The sequence below is a fragment of the Mastomys coucha genome, unplaced genomic scaffold, assembly GCF_008632895.1.
Source record: "Mastomys coucha isolate ucsf_1 unplaced genomic scaffold, UCSF_Mcou_1 pScaffold20, whole genome shotgun sequence".
NCBI lineage: Eukaryota > Metazoa > Chordata > Mammalia > Rodentia > Muridae > Mastomys > Mastomys coucha.
The window spans coordinates 36,094,450-36,118,740 of NW_022196903.1; the positions used below are offsets into that span (position 1 = coordinate 36,094,450).

The 24,291-nt window shown below is 38.8% G+C and overlaps 1 protein-coding gene and 3 gene segments (V, D, J or C); 3 read left to right on the forward strand and 1 right to left on the reverse strand.

Annotated features, from left to right (window-relative positions):
- Positions 1 to 1,894: 1,894 nt before the first annotated feature.
- Positions 1,895 to 5,968, reverse strand: LOC116098791 (cationic trypsin-3). The gene is made up of 5 exons (XM_031381659.1): positions 5,838 to 5,968; positions 4,632 to 4,794; positions 3,321 to 3,574; positions 2,678 to 2,814; positions 1,895 to 2,137 (listed from the first exon to the last, which is right to left on the reverse strand). The coding sequence occupies exons 1-5, from the start codon at positions 5,875 to 5,877 to the stop codon at positions 1,988 to 1,990; spliced, it is 744 nt and encodes a 247-aa protein (XP_031237519.1). The 5' UTR covers positions 5,878 to 5,968; the 3' UTR covers positions 1,895 to 1,987.
- A 9,460-nt stretch (positions 5,969 to 15,428) lies between these two features.
- Positions 15,429 to 16,179, forward strand: LOC116098509. The segment is given in 2 exon segments: positions 15,429 to 15,720; positions 15,818 to 16,179. Coding segments are annotated over 2 exon segments (411 nt in total).
- Positions 16,180 to 17,006: 827 nt separating this feature from the next.
- Positions 17,007 to 19,928, forward strand: LOC116098510. The segment is given in 3 exon segments: positions 17,007 to 17,181; positions 17,266 to 17,609; positions 19,899 to 19,928. Coding segments are annotated over 3 exon segments (423 nt in total).
- Positions 19,929 to 22,746: 2,818 nt separating this feature from the next.
- LOC116098802 overlaps positions 22,747 to 24,291 on the forward strand; it is a 9,279-nt gene continuing 7,734 nt past the window's right edge.

A 24,291-nucleotide genomic window follows, 5' to 3' on the forward strand; every position in this document is an offset into this window, starting at 1 on the left:
ACATTGGGAGTCTTCACTCTCTTTTATACCCATTATCCTTAGGTGTAGTCTTCTCATTGTGTCCTGGATATCCTCGATATGTTTTGGGTTAGGAGCTTTTTGCATTTTGTGTTTTCTTTGACTGTTGTGTCAATGTTTTCTATGGTATCTTCTGCACCTGAGATTCTCTCTTCTTTCTTTTGTATTCTGGTGGTGATGCTTGCATCTATGGTTTCTGACTTCTTTCCTAGGATTTCTATTTCCAGAGTTGTCTCTTTTTGTGATTTCTTAACTGTTTCTACTTCCATTTTTAGGTCCTGCATGGTTTTGTTCAGTTCCTTCACCTGTTTGATTGTGTTTTTCTCTAATTCTTCAAGGGATTTTTGTGTTTCCTCTTTAAGGGCTTCTACTTGTTTATTTGTGTTCTCCGGTAATTCTTTAAGGTATTTTTGTGTTTCCTCTGTAAGGGCTTGAACCTGATTACCTGTGTTCTCCTGTATTTATTTAAGGGAGTTATTCATGTCCCTTTCAAATTCCTCTATCACCATCGTGAGATATGATTTTAGATCCAAATCTTGCTTTTCTGGTGTTTTGGGATATCCAGGACTTGCTGTGGTGGGAGTACTAGGTTCTGATGAAGCTAAGTAGTCTTAGTTTCTGTTGGTAAGATTCTTGTGTTTGCCTTTTGCCATCTGTGGATCTCTGGTGTTAGATGTTCTTGTTAGTTCATCATTTAAATTGGTATTTGACATGTGTCTGAGAAAAAGATAGGCCAGATTATCTCCATTAAAAAACAAGAGGGAATATGGGTGTGTGAATCCTTGGAAAGGTAGGTATAATAGTGTTGTAAATAGCCCTGGTCCTGTTTATATTTTGATACTAATTCAACTTCCCCAAGAGCAGCAGCCTGGAAGTGAATCACAGACTTGGGACTTCATGAGACCTTTCTAATGAGTAAAGAAACCAATCACTGGGCAAGTAGGCGGGACTTCCAGGATGAACAGAGAGACAGTGGAGGAAAAGAGAGATGGGTGGAGGATTGGAGATGAAGTGAAAATGTAGATAGAGGAGACCCCGTTTCAGGTGGTGAATCCATTTGGACCCACTACCAGAGGATTTAACTTAGAATGGCTTATAAATTATGATGTTAGTTGTGCCCAGTGATTGAGTTACCATTGAGTCTGAACTAAGCTTGTGTAGTGTTTTCCTTCATGCAGCAGCTCAACTGGGTTCCAGAGAGAAAGGTAAGGCGGCAAAGTGTGGATTTGCAAAAAGTGCACCACAAAAATCTGTGGGAATTGGTAATGACCCACCAGTGGGAACTTAGCGAGCTGGGTGGAAAGATTTCAGAACTCTGAGTCAGAGACTCTCCACAAGATGAGAATAGATTGGTCATGCCTGCCAGTACCTGGCTGTCCAGCCTGCTGTGCCTACCACTGTAGCATGGATTGCATTTTTTAGTATTTCATGCAACACAATAGAGTTTTGTATTGACTGAAGAATAACTTGAAAGAAATAGTATTCTGTCATGGAAGTGGAAATGACCTAGGAATGCTGGCAGCTTGGGCTTCATCTCCATTCCAGTATGAGCCATTCCCCAGACTTTTAGCCATTGCTTTTATCTCTTCATTATTGTTTCATAATCTATTTCAAATATTTAACACTAGGTCTATCACATTAGGGCATAAGAAAGCATATATAATAGCCAAATATTCAAATAAGATGTACCAGCTATAGGCAAATATTCAAATAAGATGTACCAGGTATATCAATAAACTACCAAATTAGGTTTGAATAAAATATCCTTTTTAGTTATTTTCACAAAATAGTAGAATACTCTATATATTTTATCACTGACAGCAATTTTCTAGAGAAAGTTTGTCATTATCAAGCAAGAACCATACATAGACAGATGTGGTAAAAACTGTTTTTCTTCTGATAGAGGTTTGGGGAATAAAAGGAAGGTGGATTTGACTACAAAGAGAGGACTTATGAAGAGTTAAGTTGTTTAGTTGTTAGCGATGGTCTGCTGAATCCAGTTCACGTAGTTGCACACCTTGGTGTACACACCAGGTTTTCCTCTCTGAGCACAGCCATAACCCCAGGAAACAACACCCTGGAGCTGTCCATTGCAGACCACAGGGCCACCAGAGTCACCCTGAATAACAAAGAAAAGATAAGATAAAAAGAGTTCTCACATTTGTCTAGATGAGAGGATGGACTCCAAGTTGTTACTTGCTTATCTTGGGCCACTTTTGTAGATTTCTCTATGAAATAACTTCTTTATATCTGTATTCTGAAGCTGCAGTCTCCTTGTATGCCAATATTCTTTATCTTTCTTTCTTATAGACCTACACCTTTCTTTAGTCAATCTATCAACCCATAAAAGTGTGAGAACTGGGGAGTCTGAATACTTTTCCAAAATCTCTGCTCTTTTTTCGAAGGTAAAGTCTACAATTAAGTTTTTGAGGTACATGGTGAGATAAAATGTTTTTAGTAATTTCTGTATATCTTTTTTACATTTAGTCCTAGTCATCAATATACTAGAGACAATTAAAATTTTATTCCAAATCTACTCTTACCAATAGTCTCAGAGATGGTTAATGTTATCTCTCTCCATCTTTTTTTTTTTCAAAGAAGCAGAAGTAAGGGAAGAGGGAGAATGAGTAAGAGGGAGAGCAACCACAAATAAACCCACCTGGCAGGAGTCCTTTCCACCCTCCAGGAAGCCCAGGCAGAACATGTTGCTGGTGATCTTGCCTGGGTAAGAACTTTGGCAAGAACTGTCAGAGAGGATAGGAGCATCAAGACACTGAAGCAGTGAAGGGTAGTTGGCTGTCAAACACAAGAATGAAAATAGATTATATATGGTTCTTGAAAACAACTTTTCCAGCCTTCTGTCTTTTCTTAACACCTACTCTGTCTTTAAATTCCCCAGTGACTTATAATTTGGCAGAACATTTTTTTTTGAGAAAGTATGATAACTAATTGTATTCAATTCACAACAATAATTTTTTTTAAAAAAATCAGGTGCAAACATTGGTGTCCTCAGCTCTCAACAAGTGTATACTTAAAATGAACACCAAACTCTTTAGCCTTTGTTTACTTATCTCCCCCATTTCAGTTAAATGCTTTTGAGCTTTTTCTACAAGTTCATTTCTGTTGTGTCTAGTGAGCAGAAGTATTTTCTCCACTCTAATGTGTGTATTTTAATACTGCCTGCATATACCTCTATCTTTAGAGAACCTTCCCTTGAGTGAGAATTTGCACCACCTTGCCCCCAACATGCCTTTCATCTCTAGTCTTCTCACACTTGGTAACCAAGTCCCAGTGATACTTACTGCCAGAGCTCAGGGTGTTGCCCCATCCAGACACAAGACACTTAGTACCAGATGATGGGCAAGATCTTGGCAGAGAGACAGTGGACACTCGAGAGTTGAGGGTGGCAGCTGACTTCAGCTTAATCAACATGATATCATTGTTAAAGGTGTTTGCATTATAGTTGGGGTGGCGGATGATTTTAGCTGCATCAATGAATTGTTCACTACCCTCAAGGACATCAATGTTGTGTTCTCCCAGGCGCACCTGAATTCGGCTGGATATAAGGATTAGCAATTTTTAATATATCCAACTTCAATCTTTCCCTTCCCCTAATTTTCCAATCATGCAAATAAACACAAATATTCACATAGGCGACTTTATATCCTATGTAGGTATATGCACTCCCTTCCTGCTTATAGGTCAGAAAATTCCCTTCAATCATTTCCCTGCTAGTTAATATAGATTCACAGTTCATTATATATTGAAATACAAGATAAAAGATGGGAAGAAGCACCCTCACTAGATAGTTGGAGATGAAGAGCAGATTGGTAGATAGTGGTTGGCATTTGCTACTTTTCCAAATGTAATTCTTCAAGACTTTAGATATATAAGATATACAAGGATTTGAAATATTAAGATAAATAAACAGTGGGGTGAAACAAAATGTCAGAAAAGAAGCACTCGGATTAAAGGGGTGCACCACCAAGTTTGGCTGAAAAGCAGTGTAATGTTATAGGACAGAGTTATGTATGCTTGTTTTTCATAATGTACTTAAGATACAGTGTTTTATCTTTACATACCCATTTCCATTTGTTAAAGCTATGTAGTGATTCTGACCTATTCTAAGACATCTTTAAACAATGATGGTTCCCCTTCTGGGTCTTTAGTATCATTACCTAGAAAGATAGTAATGAATTCTGGAACAAGACTCCATATAAACATCACTCAGTAGATCATATAATTTTTCAGATAGAATCAAGTTCTTAATATCTGATTTTGTAAAGATTTATTTTTAATTATATATACATGTACATGTCTGTGTGTGGGTATGTTCATGTATGAATGCAGAAGTCCATGGAGTCCAGAAGAAGGTACAAGATTCCATGACAGTAGTTACAAGGTAGTTGTGAATCATAAGATATGGTTGCTGAGAATCAAACCCAGGCCCTCCAGAAGAGCACCAAATGCTCTCAACAACTGATCCACCTCTAATCCCCAGTATCTGAATGTTTTAAATGTCCTGTATAACTGTGCACGTTTCCTAATTGTATTTTAATAAAGCTAGAGGACAATGGATATAGAGCCTGGAAATGTGAATATTGGTCACTTACGATTTGTAGCAGTGAGCAGCTGAAACAACCCACTGGGAATTGATGAGTGAGCCTCCACAAAAATGGTAGCCAGAATTCAGGGACACCTGGTAGGGGAGAGAATTCTTCTGGCAGGTGTAGCCTCCAACAATCTTGTCATCATCATCATCCACGGGGAGAGCAACTGAGAAGAAAGTCAACCAGAGATACCTGATTGTGACTATTTGAGGACATAGGAGCATTTTATAATAGAATCTGCTGAGAAGCCATGCAAATGGATAGCTTTGTGTTAATCTTGACAGGTGATAAGTTGTTGGCATGACATGTTTATCTCCATAAGGAAAGAAGAAAAACTTAAGGAGCAAGCTGAAAGTATTCTTACTTTAGAATAAAATTGTATTTAATATTTTTATTCTGTTTATCTCTTATTGCTTATAAGTGAAGTTTTTATAAACAATTTCACCAATCATTACAAGATTTCCCGCACTAAGCTTTTCATTTAAGCTAACAACTTTTGCAACATGTGCTCCTTTCTGCATTGTGTTGTAGGGTCCACTGTTATCAAGGTTTCTTAGAGTCTCACGGTCTCACATTATTTCTATGAGCTAAGATATTTCTGGAAGTCTTGAGAGATACCTCTAATTTATACTTGTTGAGTTCTGGAAACCCTAGTATTATATTTCAGCACTACAATTTTAGTTGTATCCTTGCATTTTGTCCCAGACCATAGTTCCCACTGCTCTGGTGGCTGAGGTAGAATGATGGCAAACTTAAGGCCTGTCTGGGCTAGAGAATGTGCTCAATGGTAGCCTGGACAATTTAGTAAGACTCATTATGAAAATCAAAAATAAAATAGGGATCATATGGGCTGGAGAGATGGCTCAGTAGTTAAGAGCACTGACTGGTCTTCCAGAAGCCCTGAGTTCAAATCCCAACAACCACATGGTGGCTCACATCCATTTGTAATGGGATCTGATGGCCTCTTCTGGCATGTCTGAAAGTTGGACAGTGTACTCAATACATTAAATAAACAAATTTATAAACAAAAAAATAGGGATCATATATGTTGGAATTGGTGAATATTTTCCTGGTATTCATTAAACCTTGAGTTTAGTCCAAAACATTTTCCTTGTGCTTGGAAGATATTGGGGGTTTCTAGAGATTGAATCACCAACCAAAGAGCAAAGATGATTAATTCTTAGTAACTTACTCATTAAAGGTACTCACCAGCAGCTCCAATGAAGGCAAGGAAGATTAAGGTCTTCATGGTTGCTCACTGTGGCTAGAGCAGTCAATAGGATGAAGGCTTTCCTCCACAGCTATTTATACCTTCATGTCTTGTTGACGCCCATGGCCATGGGTGCCAGAAAAGTTCTTTCATTGGAAACTCAGAAATCTAAATTTAGAATTCAATTCATTGAAAGGTGGAAGATAATGCAGGACAAAATCCAAACACTAACCCTTTTCTTCCAAAGGGTGTGGGAATGAAAGAATCAAACTCACCTGGTGGGAACTGTTCTCCATAGTAGGAAAACAAGTTGGTAAAGTCACAAGGCAAAGCTTCAGGTTTTCAGATTCTCAGAAAAATATCTCAGGTACTCTAAAATTCCAGATGTGAGCATTTTGTAAAGGACTCACTGGAACACTGGTCTTTCACATGACAATGTCTATTTTGTAGTTACTTAAAATGTATAACTTTTCACAGAGCCTTCTAATACTCTACATCCACATTAAGATTCCATTGCTAGTGTAAAAGACCCTCTCTTTCAAGGAAAGGAAAATTTCTTTAATGAAAGCAGTCACTGGGGGCAGAGGGAGGGAGGCAGGTGGGTGGGATGGGAACTGAAGGGGGAATATGATCAGGTGTTGGGGGGGGCAGGACTGAAGCCCTGAGGGCCAGCAGGAAGAATGGAAACAGGCAATCTTGGGAGGTAGGAGGTAGGAGGACCCTCTAAAATGTACCAGAGACCCAGGAGGTGAGAGACTCTCAGAACTCAAAGGGAGGGGGACCTTAGATAAAAAGCCCAACAGTGGGGAGAGGGGACTTGCAGAATCCACCTCCAGTAGGAAGACAGGGTATCAAGTGAGGGGTGGGGTTGCCATCCCATAGTAAAAAATTCTGACCCAGAATTGTTCCTGTCTGAAAGAACTGCAGGAACAAAGATGGAGAAGAACATAAGAGAAAGGAGGTCCAGTGACAGGCCCAAATTGGGATCCAGTTCAAGGGGAGGCCGGGACCCTGACACTGTTACTGATGCTGAGGTGTGCTTGCAGACAGGAGCCTAGCATGGCTGCCCTCTGAGAGGCCCAACAAGCAGCTGAAAGAGTAAGATGTAGATACTAGCACCCAACCAATGGACAAAAGGCTGGAACCCCTGTGGTTGAATTAGGGAAAAGCTGGAAGAAGCTAAGAAAAGGGCAGTCCCATGGGAAGACCAGCAGGCTCAATTGACCTGGAACCCTGAGATCTCTCAGACATTGAGCCACCAAACAGGCAACATACACCAGCTGATATGAAACCCCATACATATATACAGCAGATGACTGCCTGGTCTGGCCTCAGTGAGAGAAGATGTACCTAACCCTCGAGAGGCCCCAGGGAGTGGGGAGGTCTGGTGGGGTGGTGGTGGGGACATACCCTTGGAGATGGGGGGAGGAGGTATGGGATGGGGAGTGGTTGGGGGACAGACTGGGAGGGGGTGAAGTCTGGACTGTAAAAAAGAATTAAAGAATAAAAAAATAATTTAAAAGTGGTAAACTTAAAGGTGAGAACTTGTGTCTGTTCATCTAGAGCTTGCTCTATGTCTAGGATATGGTGATTCTCTTTTCTGTGCTTCCACTGCCCATGTTTCCAATTGACTTTAGTTCATGGATACATAAACCAAAAGTATTTTTAAAATTACTGAAATTCATAATGTTGACATAACTATGTCAACATACCATTGATTCCTTCCATTTTATTGTTATTATATTTTATTACTCATTGTTGTTTTCAATCTCTTAATATCTTTATTTGTAAACTAAATTTTGTCATGAGGATTTATAGGAAACCATATATATGTATATAAATATGTATATACGTTTATATATAGGCACACATATATAAACATATATATATATATATATATATAGGAATTATCTGTATCTTAAAATATATTTAACATAGAAAAGGGAGGGGTATATTGTGTTTCAAGTACTTCACTTAAATTAATTTAGTGCTTCTTGCTAAGAAGATTGATTTGATATACCTATTTTAATTCCCAGTTTTCAGATGAAAACTTCAGGAACCAAATGTATAAATTGTAAGGCAGTCTCCTGACAGAATTATGCAGCATTATATATTAAACATAAGGAATACAGAATGAACTACTAAGTTAAGTGAATATTAAGGGATTCATGGATTTGTTTTCAATAATTGCAGTTTTGAAGCAGAAATTATATGAATTAATGGAAGAGTCAAGTATCAAGAATCAGGCAAGCTTTTCTCCCATGCAATATTTGGAGTTGAACCCAGGGTCTCACCCATACTAGACCAGAAAGCTCATCTTCTACCACTAAGCTAAGCTAATCTACAACACCCTCTCCATCTTTGTTTAGACAGGGTCTCACTATATAACCCTGAAACTTGCCTAGAGTTAGTCTTTATATACACTAGCTGCCCTTAAAGTCACTGGTGTCTGCCTGCCTTTTTTTCCTGGATGCTAGGATGAAAGGCATGCGCCATCTTTCCTGTCACTTCAGTCCTTTATAAATGTTTATTTTGAGATAGTTTTTGTTAAATTGTCCAGGTTAGATTCAAAAGTCCCAGGGTGAATAGGATTAGAGATGTGCACTAACCATGCCTAGTTAGAGGGATTCTTCATATAAAGTAACTCTCTAGCTAAAGACAATACAAAAATCTATATTTACACTCTATCTATACAAAACTCTCAACTCATGTACCAGTATGTTATTTCTATTTAGGATATCATTCTTGAGGACTTGTCTTAAAATTTTGCTGTTACTAAGACAACTTAGGGTGGCTAATCTTCATTATCAACATGATGGGACTTAGAATTATCTAGGAATTTTGAAGGGTTACACTCCTGGCACTGTATATGAGGTAATTTCCAGAGATGGTTAACTGATAGAGAAAACCCTACTTGAATATAGTTGGTGCCATTGCTAGGTAGGAGGCCCAAGCTGACAGACATAAAGAAAGGAGAGAGGCAGAGCATTGCCTGGGCTCTCCTCTTCAGCTTTCTGGCTTGCAATCACATAATGGCTCCTCTCTGTTATGTATTTCTTCACAGGATGAAAAGGACATTTTAAGCTATGAGCCATTACACCTTCGTTTCTTAATTTATCTATGTTTGATGCTTTGGTCACTGTGACAAAGTAATATATTAGTGAAAAAGAGATTCTCAACTTTGACACTATTGACATTTGGAGCCTCTTAAGTCTTTGTGATGGGAAACTCCTGTTTTTACCAGAATTTTAATATAGAAAGAGCATTTGTGACAACCAATGCCAAGTTTTCAAGTGTCCTCTCCAAACAAAATTATACCAATGTGTCTTAGTCAGGGCTTTTATTCCTGCACAAACATCATGACCAAGAAGCATATTGGAGAGGAAAGGATTTATTCAGCTTACACTTGCACATTGCTGTTCATCACCAAAGGAAGACAGGACTGGAACTCAAGCAGGTTAGGAAGCTGGAGCTGACAGAGAGGCCTTAAAGGAATGTTACTTACTGGCTTGCTTTCCCTGGCTTTCTAAGCTTGCCTTTTTATAGAACCAAGAACTACAGCCCAGGGATGGCACCAACCATGATGGGCCCTCACACCCTTGATTGCTAATTGAGAAAATGCCTTACAGCTGGATCTCATAGAGGCATTCCTCAAGGGAATTTCCTTTTTCTGTGATAACTCTAGCTTGTGTCAAGTTGACACAAAACCAGCCAGTACAACTGACCCCTTGTCAACTTGACAAACAAACACATTACTACTAAGCCTCAACCCTTACTTCCTTATTCATCTCCAAGATCTAAATAACTTTAAAAATCCCACAATCCATACAAATTCTTCATATTAAAATTTCAATCCCTTTAAAATTTCCAGTCTCTTTTGAAATTCAAAGTATTATTTACAATTCAAAGTCCTTCAACTGTGGGCTCCACTAAAATACTTTTTTACTTCAAGAGGGAAAAATATCAGGGTACAGTCACAAGCAAAATCAAACTCTAACAGTTTAATGTCTGGGATCTACTCATGATCGCCTGGGTTCCTCCAAGGGCTTGGGTCACTTCTCAAGCTCTGCTCTTTGTAGCAAACAAGGCTGCACCTTCACTAATGGCCTCTCCTGGCCTCTCACAGTGCCAAGCATCAGCTGCTACCCCTTCATGTTGCAAAACCAGAACCACCTGGGTAACTCATATACATTACCAAGTCTAGCTGCCAACACTAGGTCTGTCTCTGGAACACAGCTTCTCTGTGCTCCCAGGAAACACTTCCCAGGTTTCACCTTGGTAATGCTGGTCTTTTAGTCACTGCTACTTTCTTAGCTCCAGCTAATCAGCATCAACTGTTCCAGTAATGCAAAGGTTTCACTTTAGTAGTTTTGGTATCTTGTTAATCACAGCTGATTATTTAGTCCCAGCTAACCAAAAACCAAAGAATATTTACAATTAAAATAGCAATAATAAGATAGCCCTAATAAGAGTCTTTAATCTTCCCTCTGATGTTTCACAAGTCAGGCCTCCATCGTTTGCACTGTTCACAACATTATCTTCCGAGTTCCTACAGAACATACAACAGAGCTCTTAACAACCAATGGCTGTTCTAGCCCAAAATTTTAAAGTCCTTCCACAGTCTTCCCAGTCATCTTGTCAGGATGTTACAGAAATACCCCACTTCTGGTACCAAGTTCTGTGTCATTTAGGATTTCACTGCTGTGAACAGACACCATGACCAAGGCAACTCTTATAAGGACAACATTTAATTGAAGCTGGCTTACAATTCAGCTCATTCAGATGTTCAGTCCATTATCTTTAAGGCAGGAACATGGCAGCATCTAGGAAGACATGGTACAGCAGGAGCTGAGAGCTCTACATTTGCATCTGAAGGATGCTAGCAGAATATTGGCTTCCAAGCAGCTAGGATAAGGGTCTTAAAGTGCATACCCACAGGGACTCACCTACTCCAATAAGGCTACACCCACTCCAACAAGGCCACACCTACTACTTCAACAGGGCCACACCTTCTAATAGTGCCACTTTCTGGGCTGAGTATTTACAAACCATCACACAACTTAAGAATTTCACATGAAGGGGAGAAAACAAAAGAACAAATGGGTTTTGCATCCAAGGCTATTGTAAAAAAATGGCTTCAAATGTTGAACCAATATAGACACTCAATATTCACTAACTAAATGCAGTCCAAGGTAGAAAACTGCCATTAAATTAATTCCCAAGAGTTAGAAAATATTAAAAAATAAGAGAAAGAAGAGTACCCAGAATGAGAGGCATCTTTTCACCCTCATCAACGATCTGCTGATAATTCTCAGAACAGTACTAGAAGCTGGACCATTCCTTATCTCCCTTAGAAGTCTCCCAGACTCATCTGAGATTTGGGTCAATAGGAACAATATATCTCAGTGCAGAGCTTCTTACAATAATAGGTTCATGCACTGCTGTGTTCAACAATGCTTCCTCTGGTGGTCCTACCTGGACTTGATCACATTTACTCCTTCTGAGATGGAAAAGAATGGAGGCTTCCATGGAGGAATGTAAGGGTAAGGTAAGGGTAATATGATAATTTTCACTACCTTCTTTTGTCCAAAATCCAAGACAACAGAACATGGTTCTGCTTGACATATGAACATTATTCAGTCATCAAAAAGTGATAGTAGACATATGGGAGGATACTGATCTCTAGCCTTTAGACAGTCTAGTAACATTTTTACATCTCTACATACAAATCACTTAGAACAGTGGCTAAACATTACATTTTGAAAGTTGATCATTTTCCTTTTTTAAATAAATATATTTTTAATGATGTGTAAATATGTGTATATCTGAGTTTGTGTTTTTGAGCTTGAGTGCAGTGCTTAAAAAGGTCTAAAGGGAATTTTGCATCTCCTAGGGATAGAATTAAAGACATTTGTGAACCACCAGATGTCTGTTCTGGGCACCTTACTTGAGTCTTCTACAAGAACAGTATGTACTTTAACACCTGAACCATCTTTCTAGCACTCTAGACTTCTTTTATTTTAGTGTTTTCTTAAACAATAATGTTTACCTTTCATGTGCTGGCCATATTTTATATGAAAGATATTAAAATAAATGATCACTTTTAAAATGAAATGATAGTCTTCATACTATCTGAATTCAAGTTGAAGACTAATAATGATGAGCATACCATTCTTGAAATAAGATGTTAGAGAGATGTTTCAGAAAATGGCAAGCTTGTAGCTCCTGTGCTGGTTGACTGTGAATGAAAATCGTATTGATGACTGAAGCTAGACAGAATATTAAGACTTGATTACCATATGCTTAATATCCTTGAAGTATCTTTAATACATATGTAATTATATGTATATATGAACTCATATAATTTATATAATTATTTATATACAGTGGTTGAACAAATCTGAAGAAACATATCCAGGAATTCTTAGATCTATAAGATTGTCACAGGTTGTCTTTGATGTCTGATGTTCTCTGAAATAGTCTAGGATGCTTGATAAAGATAATGGAGTTATAAGTTCCCTGAACCCATAATAATATATTCTTTTCTATTCCTTGTACAAAAATCTGTGCTCAATGAATTCTCAGTTACAGCAAGAACTGATCTTGCTATATACTGTGTGAGTTTTCCATTTATGTCATTTTGTGTATCAAAAGGTATGAACTATGGGGAATTTAAGCACATGGTTGCTCATAAGCCCCAGCTTATATTTAATTAGACTGTGTTTGTTATTTGTCTTTCCCATGCACATGGCTTAGTGGCCTTGAAAGGCTCAATTAAACCAGGGGCTGATTGAGCTCAAATATTGAATTTTGCATTGGCAGGATCAAGAGCAACCAGACATTGAAGTCATTGAAATTTCTTTTCCTATTTTAAGATACTGGATTTTTCTTTAGCTTCTCTAACTACTTTCTTGGTTAATGTGCTAGTCATTACTGAAAAGAAATGGTCCCTTTTAACATCTCTAGTGCCCATGGGAACTAAGTTAAATTAATGTCATTCAAAAATTCTAGTAAGGCACCTAATATATGATATAAGCAAATGGGACAACCAAAATACAAAGGGAAGGTCACAATTCACAAGCTAAGAATCACTGATATAAGGTAAAGAGGATATCTCCAGTTGAGTCTGGTGTTTAGTGCAAATGGGACACATTAAGCAGCCTCACGCATGCTGTTGAAGCCACAGCAAATGGAGAAGGTCATATGTGCAACACAGGACTTGCATGGGATGTGAGAAACTAGGCCAAAATGAGGAAGCAATCTACATACTGCTTTCAGGCTTGAGGAGTCAGAATAAGAGCACGGTTAAGAGGATGTTAACAGGTAAGAGAGGGAGACAGCAGAAATAGTCAACTGGCTGCCTGCAGACTGGGTGATCACATATGTAAACTTATTAAGAATAATAGATGCTGGGCTGGTGAAATGGCTCAGTGAGTAAGAGCAGTGAGTGCTCTTCTGAAGGTCCTGAGTTCAAATCACAGCAAACACAAGGTGGCTGACAACCACCCGTAATGAGATCTGATGTCCTCTTCTGGTTTGTCTGAAGACAACTACAGTATACTTAGTATAATGATGAATAAATCTTTAAAAAAAGAAAAAAAGATAACAGATACTGTGTTTCTCAGCACTGCTTCAGAAAACTGCAGACAGACAAGGAAAGGGAGAATGTCAGAACTAGAATGAACTGAATATATTAGTAAACTCCCTGCTTTTCACTATCAATGTGTGCAGCTGTCTGGATACTTCATTTGCTCCCTACTTTAATTACTTCAATGCCCTGGCAATAGTGTTATACCCCAAATGCATATCTAGAGCTCATACACTGTTTCCTAAATATCATTGCTCAAATAAAAAAGGATAGTTTTTTGTGTGTCATAAAACAAGTCTCCAAAGAATAAGGGGATCCTGACACGAAGGAGGAATTAAAAATGGAAATGTTGCCAAATGTTAGTGTCACATGCCTTTAATTCTAGTACTTGGGATGTAGAAGCAGACAGATCTCTGTGAGTTGAAGGCCAGCTTGGTCTACAGAGCTAGTTCTAGAACAACCAGGACTACACAGAGAAGCTCTGTGTAAAAAGTAAAATAAAATAAATAAAAAAATAAAACAGGAAAGGAAGGAGGGAAGGAAAGAACTATTTCTCTCCCATTTTCATTGCTCCTTTAAACAATGTTTGGTACATACTAAAAAGCTACTGTTCTATGACCACCTTTAAAGTGCAAATGTTTTATTCACATCAGATAGATTTGTTTTAGTCACTTACACGCCAGTCTTACATGTTGAGACTTCACATTCAATTTATGCAAAGCCTTCAATATATATGTCAGTGCCAACAATATGTCAATGGAAGCACTTAAAGTATTTCAACTTACTGTTTACATGTGATCTTTTATTACTTATCATTGCACTCATTTGCTCAACTACAAAAAAGCACAATTTATTACACATACCCTGTAAGACATTGTGATAGAGTTGGAGAACACTGGAGCTCTTGCCACAGAAGAGTAGACATCTTGGCTGATGGTTGCCCAAATAGTCTGAATATTTGGCAGAGGTTTGAAAATAATTATTTCAGCCTTTATCTGCCTTCAACTTTCAAGGGAAATGAAAAGATGAAATTATCTATATGACTAAAGGCAATTACATTTAAATTTTCCCAAAGTGTGCATTGTAACCTCCACCATCAGCATTCAAGAGGAATAACATTATTAACTAGTGATTTTTAAACAATCTAAGGTATCCTATTTCAAAATAGTCCGTTTTACTCCTCTGTTCCTAGTGTTTCAGCAGAGCCTGGCAAGTGGGAATGTGTTCAGTATATTGTTTTTGATTAATTTTGGGTGTTTCACCAAGAGCTGATGTTTGCAGCCTACACATCTTCAAGGTTTCTAATTTATCCTTAGTCTAGGGATCACTCTACCTTCAACACCCTGGTTAATCTTTCTGTGTATCTCAAGTTCAGGTACCATGAGGGGAAATGAGGACAGAGAGGTGTGTAATGCACTTGTTTATCCTCTAGGGAGAGCTGTGACCTCACAGAAAGTCTTGAGGTTGATCATGGGTTAAGTAAGAAGGGAGCATGGGAAGGGAGGTAGGCAGGAAGTAGTACATAGGGCTTTGCTTCTTGTTCTGTTTGAGAGATGGTGTGGATGGAGCTCAGAGACACTAGGACTTCCAGAACCTATAGGGTATTGTTCCTGAATGTCCTTTGGCTTGTTCTTTTTAAGCCAGCTGTTCTCTGTTCTCTTTCAGCTTCCTTTGCATGTTTCCTTTCCATATGCAAGGCCAACCATCTAAGAGGTGAGGTGTTCCAAGTGTGTGGTGGGCAGGGGAGGTTACAGCATATTCCTCTCCTTCCTCTCTCAACACTCACTGATCTTCTTCTTATCTAGTTATCACTAAATTACTGTGCCTTGAAATGATGTACAGGTGGCTTCAGAAAAGGCTCTGATGAACAATGAGGCTGCCTTTCTTAGGATGAAGGAGAGAAAGCCTGGGTATGCCTAATCTGAATCCATTAGCAGGAAGGGTGTCTAGACAAGGGAAGTGAATCTGTCTGTCAGGGGAGGAGGGGGTAATACAAAGTTCAATGAAGAAAGAGAGCACTATTTGCTGGTGCAAGAAACTGTCTGAGGAGCCCCAGGAGGCAGCTGGGTATGGTCTGACTCTGGGAGCCTACGCCCTGACAGCCTAAAGGGCAAAGAGGAAGTGTGAGCTGAAACATCTACACAACACGAAGCATCCAAGCAAACCTTTTTACAGGGTCAGCAAAAAGCACCCAGTCAGCCAGGATCAAAAGAGAGAGACGTAGATCCTATCCTGTGACATTGCCATGGGTTCCATGCTCTTTAGTTGCCTGGCCTTTTGTCTCCTGGTAGCAGGTGAGCCCTAGTCTTGGTTTGTACACCTTCGTATTTTACATAAGAACATCCTTCTACAGTTATCTTGAGGATTAATCTTGTTTTCTTATTCCCACAGGTCCAGTCTACCCTAAAATTATCCAGAAACCAAAATATCTGGTGGCAGTCACAGGGAGTGAAAAAATCCTGATGTGCAAACAGCATCTAGGACACAATGCCATGTACTGGTATAGACAAAGTGCTAAGAAGCCCCTAGAGCTCATGTTTTCCTATAACTATCAAGCACTTGTTGACAATCAAACTGTCCCAAGGCGCTTTCAACCTCACAATTCAAAGAACACCGACTTAGACCTTCAGATCACAGCCCTGAAGCCTGATGACGCGGCCACATATGTCTGTGCAAGTAGCCAAGACACAGCCCTGCAGAACCTCTTGCCTCCCTATACACAAACCTCCTCAGTCTATCCAGGAAACTGCTGAAGTAACTGGTCTACCTGAGCCTGGAGACTCAGTTCAGCAGTCACAGGATTCAAGTAAAAACCTCAGACCACAATGCCACCTGCTAATTAGATGTTATGATGCCAAATTCTGAGTCTGCAAAGCAGCAGCTTTGACTTGAGTAAAACACTGTCTACAGTTAAATATGGGACTGACAAGCTCACTTTTAAGTCATTTCAAGGCTTTGTAGTCCTGAGAAATCTTTTATGGACCGCTTAACTGTTCTCACCTGTCCTCTTCCAACAGGTATCCATATATGACTCTCTCTTCAACATGAGCCTGTACCTTTGTCCTTATTCCAGCTCCAAGTATGCTCACACTTTTTTCTGAGAAATCCCCCCTCCCCAAGTAGCTCTTTGAGTTCTTATATCCCAGGATAATCCTTCCTTATTTTATCTTTACCACTGATTAATTTACTCTCCTTGCTTATGGTCAGGTTCTCAACTCTTGCTTTTCTTTCCCATTGAGGTTTATAACAAGGTTTTCATGTTTGACTTTTTACTTCCATCTCTCATTCTTCATGCTGGCCCTTTGTACTCTGTTGTACTCTGTGTTGTTAGAGTCTGATGCCTTTGAGTTGTTGCTCACCACAGTACCAAAGAAGAAACATCCTGGCATTTCAGAGGAAGACTTACTTCTTACAACTTCTTTGCTGAACTCTGCCTTCCCTCTGATTACTCCTAGCAATGGCCCTCTGTCTTGTGCACACTATCTCATAGGCAAAACAGAATCCTGAACCCTCTAGTGTCTACTTCATGCATGATATTAGGGTTTGCTTTCTCCCATAGAGGGCAGTCTGCAGATGGTAACTGTTACCACTCACCAGTAGTAGTCAGACCTTGCCTATAGGACCATACAAACTTAGCATACTCCTCCTGTTTCTGATGAGCAGTCATTCAAGCTAGGAGAGACTACATTCCTACTGTGACCCTACTATGGATATCTGGCTCCTGTGTTGGATAATTTTTAGTCTCCTAGAATCAGGTAAGTTCTTAGAAATTCTGGAGTTTTCACTTCATATTGAGACAATTTTAAATTATCCCATTAATCTTCTTTCTCTTTCCACAGGACACACAGGACCCAAAGTCTTACAGATCCCAAGTCATCAAGTAATAGATAGGGGACAGATGGTGACCCTCAGTTGTGACCCAGTTTCTAATCACCTATATTTCTATTGGTATAAACAGATCTTAGGACAGCAGATGGAGTTTGTGGTTTCTTTCTACAATGGTAAAACCATGGATAAGTCTAAACTATTTAAGGAGCAGTTTTTAGTTGAAAGGCCAGATGGTTCATATTTCACTCTGAAAATCCAACCCACAACACTGGAGGACTCAGCCATGTACTTCTGTGCCAGCAGCTTAGCCACAGCCTTGCAAAAACACCATCTTCCTGTACACAAACTCTCATGTGTCTGCCTCTTTCCTAACACCCTATCTTCCCCAGGAAAAGGAAGCCTACATGACTATTTTTTTAATTGCAGTTGTTTTTTGAATAGATAAATATCTGAAATTTAATGTCTAAGATAGGATATTTCATAGAGGAAAGGCCAGAAGTCATGGATATACAGATTTTCTCTAGACACCACAGAATATGGTTGGTAAATTATATTGAGCAAATGCTATCTCATCAAGTAACTAAGTGACTCATGTTGTCTTTTTTGCCAATTTTAATTGCATTGCATTAGAAATCTTTTTATTTCTTTTATTGACTGTTATTTATATAAAGCATTTTAATTCATAAGATAGAAAGGTAGAAGTGGGGTCACTGTCCTGTTATTCCTCACTCTCAGTGCCTCAGGGGCCACAATTGTAGTTCCTTCCCTTGTATTAATCAGATCTGTTGGATCAGACATCTTGGTTTATGAGAAAAAGAAGAAGGAAATTGATACTACAACCACAATACATAATAAGCATCCTGTTAATTGTGAACTGAAACTATTTTTGCTTTTTGTTTGTTTGTTTGTTTTGTTTTGTTTTTGGTTTCTTTGACAGGGTTGCAAGAAGGTATACATGGAAAATTGAGATTATATAAGTAGAGTTTCTAAAAATAGATATCATGTGGTCACAAATTTGCTGCTCAGTATTGGGAAACAAGGAAAGGTTGATCTGGATTTGAGTGGATTCAGTCAAGTTTCTGTAATTTCTGAGTGTAGTGATAGGTGGCAATTTGTTGAGTGAGTCAGTCACAATATAAAAAGTAAGTGTACTAAAAGAAATCAAAGCCATAGGCAGCAATTCTCACCCTGTGGATCACAGCACCTTTGGGAGCTGAATGACTCTTTCACACAGGTTGCCTAGTACCATTGGAAAACACAGGTATTTACATTAGGATTCATAACAGTAGCGAAATTACAATTATAAAGTAGCAACAAAAAAATTTTACAGTTGGAGGTCACTACAACATGAGAAACTGTCACAGCATTAGGAAGGTTGAGGACCACTGCCATAAGGAGTAACTGGGCCATCCTACTGAACAAGAAACAACCCACAGAGCAAGGCTAGAGGGAATCTAGAATCAGTGGTAGAGGAAAAGACGAGGAACACCAAGTCCTTGAGAACCACTGGTCGCATCAGCTCTGAAGCTTACTGCTCTGAACCTCCTATGTTTGTTGTTGTTGCAGCTGACCACTATCTTTATTAAAGGCCTGATTACTTGGACTTGACAAAAATGTAAACTGTATCATTTAATCCCAGTCACAGCTATGACAAGCAATTCTATGCAGACACAAGTTTGCTCTATAAAAATGGTGCTTAGATATTCCCATTGTGTTCCCAAGGAATCTTGCTGCTGTAATGAGTTATAGTAGTGGCCTGGATGGTATTTCTTCAGGCAGTGTCCAAAACTGTGTAACAGGTGGATCAAAAGTTTTCTATTAATCTGACTGTCTAGAAGATCTTAGATTTTTGGCCAATCACCTACCTTTACCAATATCCTAATTAACATATTTTCATTTGTATTTTTATTTATTTATTTATTTATTTATTTATTTATTTTGTCTCTCTAATTTTGCTTGGGTAGTTTCACCCTATCTCTTCAGCTTATCTATTCTTTTAAGCATTGTCCATTCCCTTTACAAATATAGTGAATGTATTTATTAAGAAATCAGGGAGGCTGGTGAGATGGCTCAGCAGGTAAGAGCACTGACTGCTCTTCCGCAGGTCCTGAATTCGGATCCCAGCAACCACATGGTGGCTCACAACCACCCATAATGAGATCTGACGCCCTCTTCTGGTGCGTCTGAAGACAGCTACAGTGTATTATGCCAGAGCGAGTGGGGCCAGAGTGAGCAGGGATGGAGCGAGTGGGGCCAGTAGAGGTCCTGAGTTCAATTCCCAGCAGCCACACACATGATAGCTCACAGCCATCTGTACAGCTACTCATACACCTAAAATAAATAAAAATAAACCTTTAAAAAAAAAGAAATCAGTATAGCTCAGTTTAGAACTTCTAGTTAGATCATGATTATAGTTTCACATTCTTTGTTAAAATTCTCCATTATATTTACTTTGTTAAAACATTAACTATTTAAAAACCAGTGTCCAGTAACCATAATATCTAAATTTTTTGAGCCACATCTTTTTTTTGTTGTTGTTGCCATGTCTTAGTTTGTGAAGACATTATTTTCATGTGAATCCTGGATTACGAGGAACATTAGAGAGTACTTAGGGCTCTGAATGACTTCATTTTTCTCTTGACAGGATGAGATTGTGTCTGTTAGGAAGTTGTAAGAGATGCATATCATCTTCACTCAGCTGATGACTGATTTAAATTGAAGCCAGGCTTTCAGGAGTCCCAGGGATCACTGTAAAGTCCTGGTCTTAGGTAGATAGTGGCTTACGTTTTAAACAATAGTTGAGTATTTAGCAGCTTTATTGATGTGAAATTCATATAACATCCATAATATTTATTCATATGTATAATTCCATGAGCTTTGACAAATCCATACAGCTGTGCCAGTGTCAGCATGGTCTAGCTCTAAAAATCATTTTCATTCTCTTCGAAGTTCCCTTGTGCTCATTTTCAGCAATCCCCTGCACTATTGCAGACCCCAGGCCTGGAGCTGTCCCAGGGTCCTTTTGATCAGTAACTTAAAGTGTTATTCTACAGATCCAAGAGCTACTGCTGGCTTCTCAAAGCATCCCACTCTTTCCATCTTTTCCCCACCTTGTCCTCTTAGCAGATTCTGCTAAACTGGCAAATAGTCTTAAGGGAAAACATCTACAAGATGTTCTCTAAACATTTCGTCTTTTGTGTCCTTGCTGCATTTGCATACAAATGGCACCAAACATGAATCATTTCCATTAAACAAACATTTTTTTTTTTTAGTTTATTTTGTAGTGAACATCATAGTAATTCAATCAAACTTTGAAAGCCAGGGTATGTTTGAGCATGTTTGATTTAAGGTGGAAACATCTTTAAGAAAGGAAAAGCCTCCTGCAACTTGTTCTAGCAACCACATTCCTAATTAAGGCCCCAGTGTACAAACTCTTCTGAAGATATATGGCTTTGGTGACCTGGAGGATACAACCCCTTATTTTTCACATGAGGGAATGGTTATTCCTTAGAGTCTTAAGGAATACTTACACAAGTTAGTGTTTGTTAAGTCTTTACTTTCATTGTTTATCAACAGGATCCAAATTGGCATCTGGTCCAGAGCATTTGAGTGACAGTTTCCCATGTGTTGCATAAAATTTGGAACCCAACCAATATTTCAGGGCATCAAGATACCCCTACCCAAAAGTTTCTTCCCACCCCCCAAAATGTTAGAGACATGATGTCTAGTTGAGAACTCAAACATCATTTGCAGAATCTGGGAGTCTGATATTTTTCCTCAAATGATGAACACTAAGAGACCAACTAACCACCAGTTACATTGCAGTTTCAGCTGCTGGACTTAGAACTCCTCCCATTGGAAACTTCTTGAAAATGCCTGTGGCCCTTATAGCTTACCTCTGTGCATGGGCCTCAGACCATGTGCACTGTGTGACCTCTCAGGCTGAGTAGGAGTGGGAATGGGAGCTTGGGTCGGGCTTGTGTCTTCAGAGGACAAAGGCTCTTTCTCTTTTCCTGTGAAATATGCTTCTGAAGCCAAGGGTGTCTAGAGACAATGGCATCCCTATTCTAGCAGAACCCAGAGAGGCCCTTTTTTCCTTGGCTTGTGGCCTTAGGCCATCCCAGGATCACTCTCTTCCTGCCTTCTTACTCATTCGTTGGGCACCACTTCCTCTGATGGTGCCTACTGAGAAATTAATCTGAGATGGGAGAGCCTTGGAAAAATGACAATATCCCTCCCATGTGTATCCCTCCTTCTAAGATCTCTGCTACCCACCAGTCCTAGTACACAGCAAAAATGCTAAATTGTCAAACATTTTTTCTTGTTTTTGTGTTCTGTTTTCTTTTTCCCCTTATTTATTTATTTATTTATTTATTTATTTATTTATTTATTTATTTATTTATATTCACTTTATATCCTTCTCTTATTGCCTTCTTCCTGGTCAACCCCTCCCCTAGTACTTCCCCCCTTCCCTGACCCCTTCTCTTCTGAGTGAGTGGGGCACCCCTTGAGTATTCCCTCATTCAAGTCTCTGTGAGGCTAGGTTCATCCTTTCCTACTGAGGCCAGAGAAGACAGCCCGGCTTGAAGAACATATCCCATGTATAGGCAACAACTTTTGTGATAGCTCCTGTTCTAGTTATTAGGGACCCTCATGAAGGCCAAGCTGGACATCTGCTACATATATGTGGGGAGGCCTAGGTCCAGGCCATGTATGTTCTTTGTTTGGTGGTTCAGACACTGAGAGCCCCAAAGGTCCAGGTTAGTTGACTCTGTTTGTCTTTCAGTAGAGTTCCTATGCCCTTTGCTCTCTTTTGTATGTTGTTTGAGCCATAAGAAGCAAAAAGGGGGAATTTATTCACTATGCTCACATTGAGAAGAAGGCCAAACCAAAAAAAAAAAAAAAAAATCCAGTGACTCCCTGAGTCCATCTTCAGGCTTCTGATAAGCAGTTTAGTTTTAGTTTTAAACAGAGGGTCAGAGGTATGCATATATAAACAGTCTTCATCCATCAAATGTGGTCCTGTCCATCACTGCTTCAGCTTCATCCTTCTGAAAAGCCTAGTCTGATAATTTGCAAATCTCTTTTTGGGAGAAAAGTTTCCCTTCTGGTGGGCCCTGTATAATTAATTCCCAGTAGCTTAATATCTTGAAGTTCATTGTTTCAATTTCATGAAAGCCAAAAAGAGATAGATATACAGTGTCTTTTAAAAAATGTCTTCATTCCTTTTGGGCAGGTCACATTGATGTTGATTCTGTCCCATAACCTCAACCTTGAGGTGGAATATATTTGTGAAACAAAAATCAACAGACAGCAAGTAGAAAAAAAAAAGTAAGAATGCTTTTCATTCCACTAGCCACAAGGGGGAGCTGTGGCTCTGAGATTCAGACTTGTAAGGAAGGCCTAAGAGAATTTACTGTTTGAGAGAGGGTTAAGAGAAACTTTGACTTATTTATAGCATGGAAAAGTATGGTCTGTAGAGGCTGTGAACCAGGGTTGTCAGGTGAATGCCTAAACACAGACCTCTTTCTGCACTGAAGTTCCAGGAAATGGTCTGGCTGACTTCTTTTATGTGTTCCTGCATGGAATTAGAAGGTAGTTGGAGATGTTAGAACTGGGAACCCACAGGTAGGTACAGGTAGAGAATACATCTAGGAGCTGGGTTTATGCTCTAGCTCAGTCAATTCGAGTCTGGTCCAGTTTTGCATGATGTGGGCTCCTATGCCCAGCAATGAGCAGACCAGGGTTTTGTTTTGTTTTTTTTTTTTTTTTGGACATTTGAACATACAACCAGTGACAAAATCTACTAGTTAGGACAAAAGAGACAAAAAAGAATCTGATTTCTGTTTCCCTCAAAGAATTTCTGTTTATACCATCAAAGAATTAGATTAGTAATATCTCCTGGCTTTTCATCTTCTGGGTGATCCTCTCCATTCTTGGAGAAATATATTTACACAATAATAGGAAACACTTCCTCTGGGCATATGTTCTATTAAAATAGCAATAGCATCAGAAGATATCAGGAGCAGAGTCCCATTTGGACTCTATTTTCAACTTCTATCTCTATCTACACACACCCTGGAAACAGGGCTGCCCTTACGCAGACATTTTTGATGCTATCAAGATACCCAAAGATAGAAAAGTAGGGGCCATTGAGTGTCTCCCAGAACATAGGTCTAAGACAATGTGTTTTTACTCAAGACTCTATCTCACTTTTAATGAATTTGGAATTTCCCTTGCTTTGTGAAAATCCAAGGATGTCATAAAATTACATTTTCTGTATGCAGTTTCTAGGCAGCAGAAGGATGTTCTCGAATATCTACCCATGCTGCCATATCTATTCCACCATACTGCACAAAGTGAGAGTCTAGCCAAATCATGTAACTGGAAAATGATCCACTTTTCTGCAAAGGTTAATTATGTAGTTCATCTTAGAACAAAACAAAGAAATATACTGAAGACTGCCAACTCAATTTTTCTAAACTGAAATCTAACTCTCTTTATGTGTCATGAGCTGCTTTCAAAATCCTCTGAGAACACCAGAACATCAGAAAAGACAAATACACATATATCTATCATCAAAATTAAAATTTAATAGTGAGGAGCTACAATTTAGTGCATAGAAATTTGGAATCTCTTGGATTGTTCTCTTGAGCACTCATTTGAAATACCTACAACTTTCTCCCAATAATGAAAATAAGGTAAAATATAACCATTTTTAAGTTAAACAAAAGGCCTGTATATCATATTATTACAAATAAATTTTGTTAACTGTAAGAAACTAGATTAAATACTGAGGGATCTGTGCAATAGATCAATAATATATGTAATTGTTGTAAGAGGTTGGATGAGAATTCAATAGTTAAATAGGCAAAACAACTGATAATTTGTAAAGGTAAATGGGAAAAGGCCTGTAATGCAATGTTTCCTTTGACTTACTCTGGATTTTTATTGGAAAACTGGTTGATAAACCTTCTGGCACAAGATAACATTAATTAGTGTGTATGCTGACTTTTATTTTTTTTTTATTTTTTATT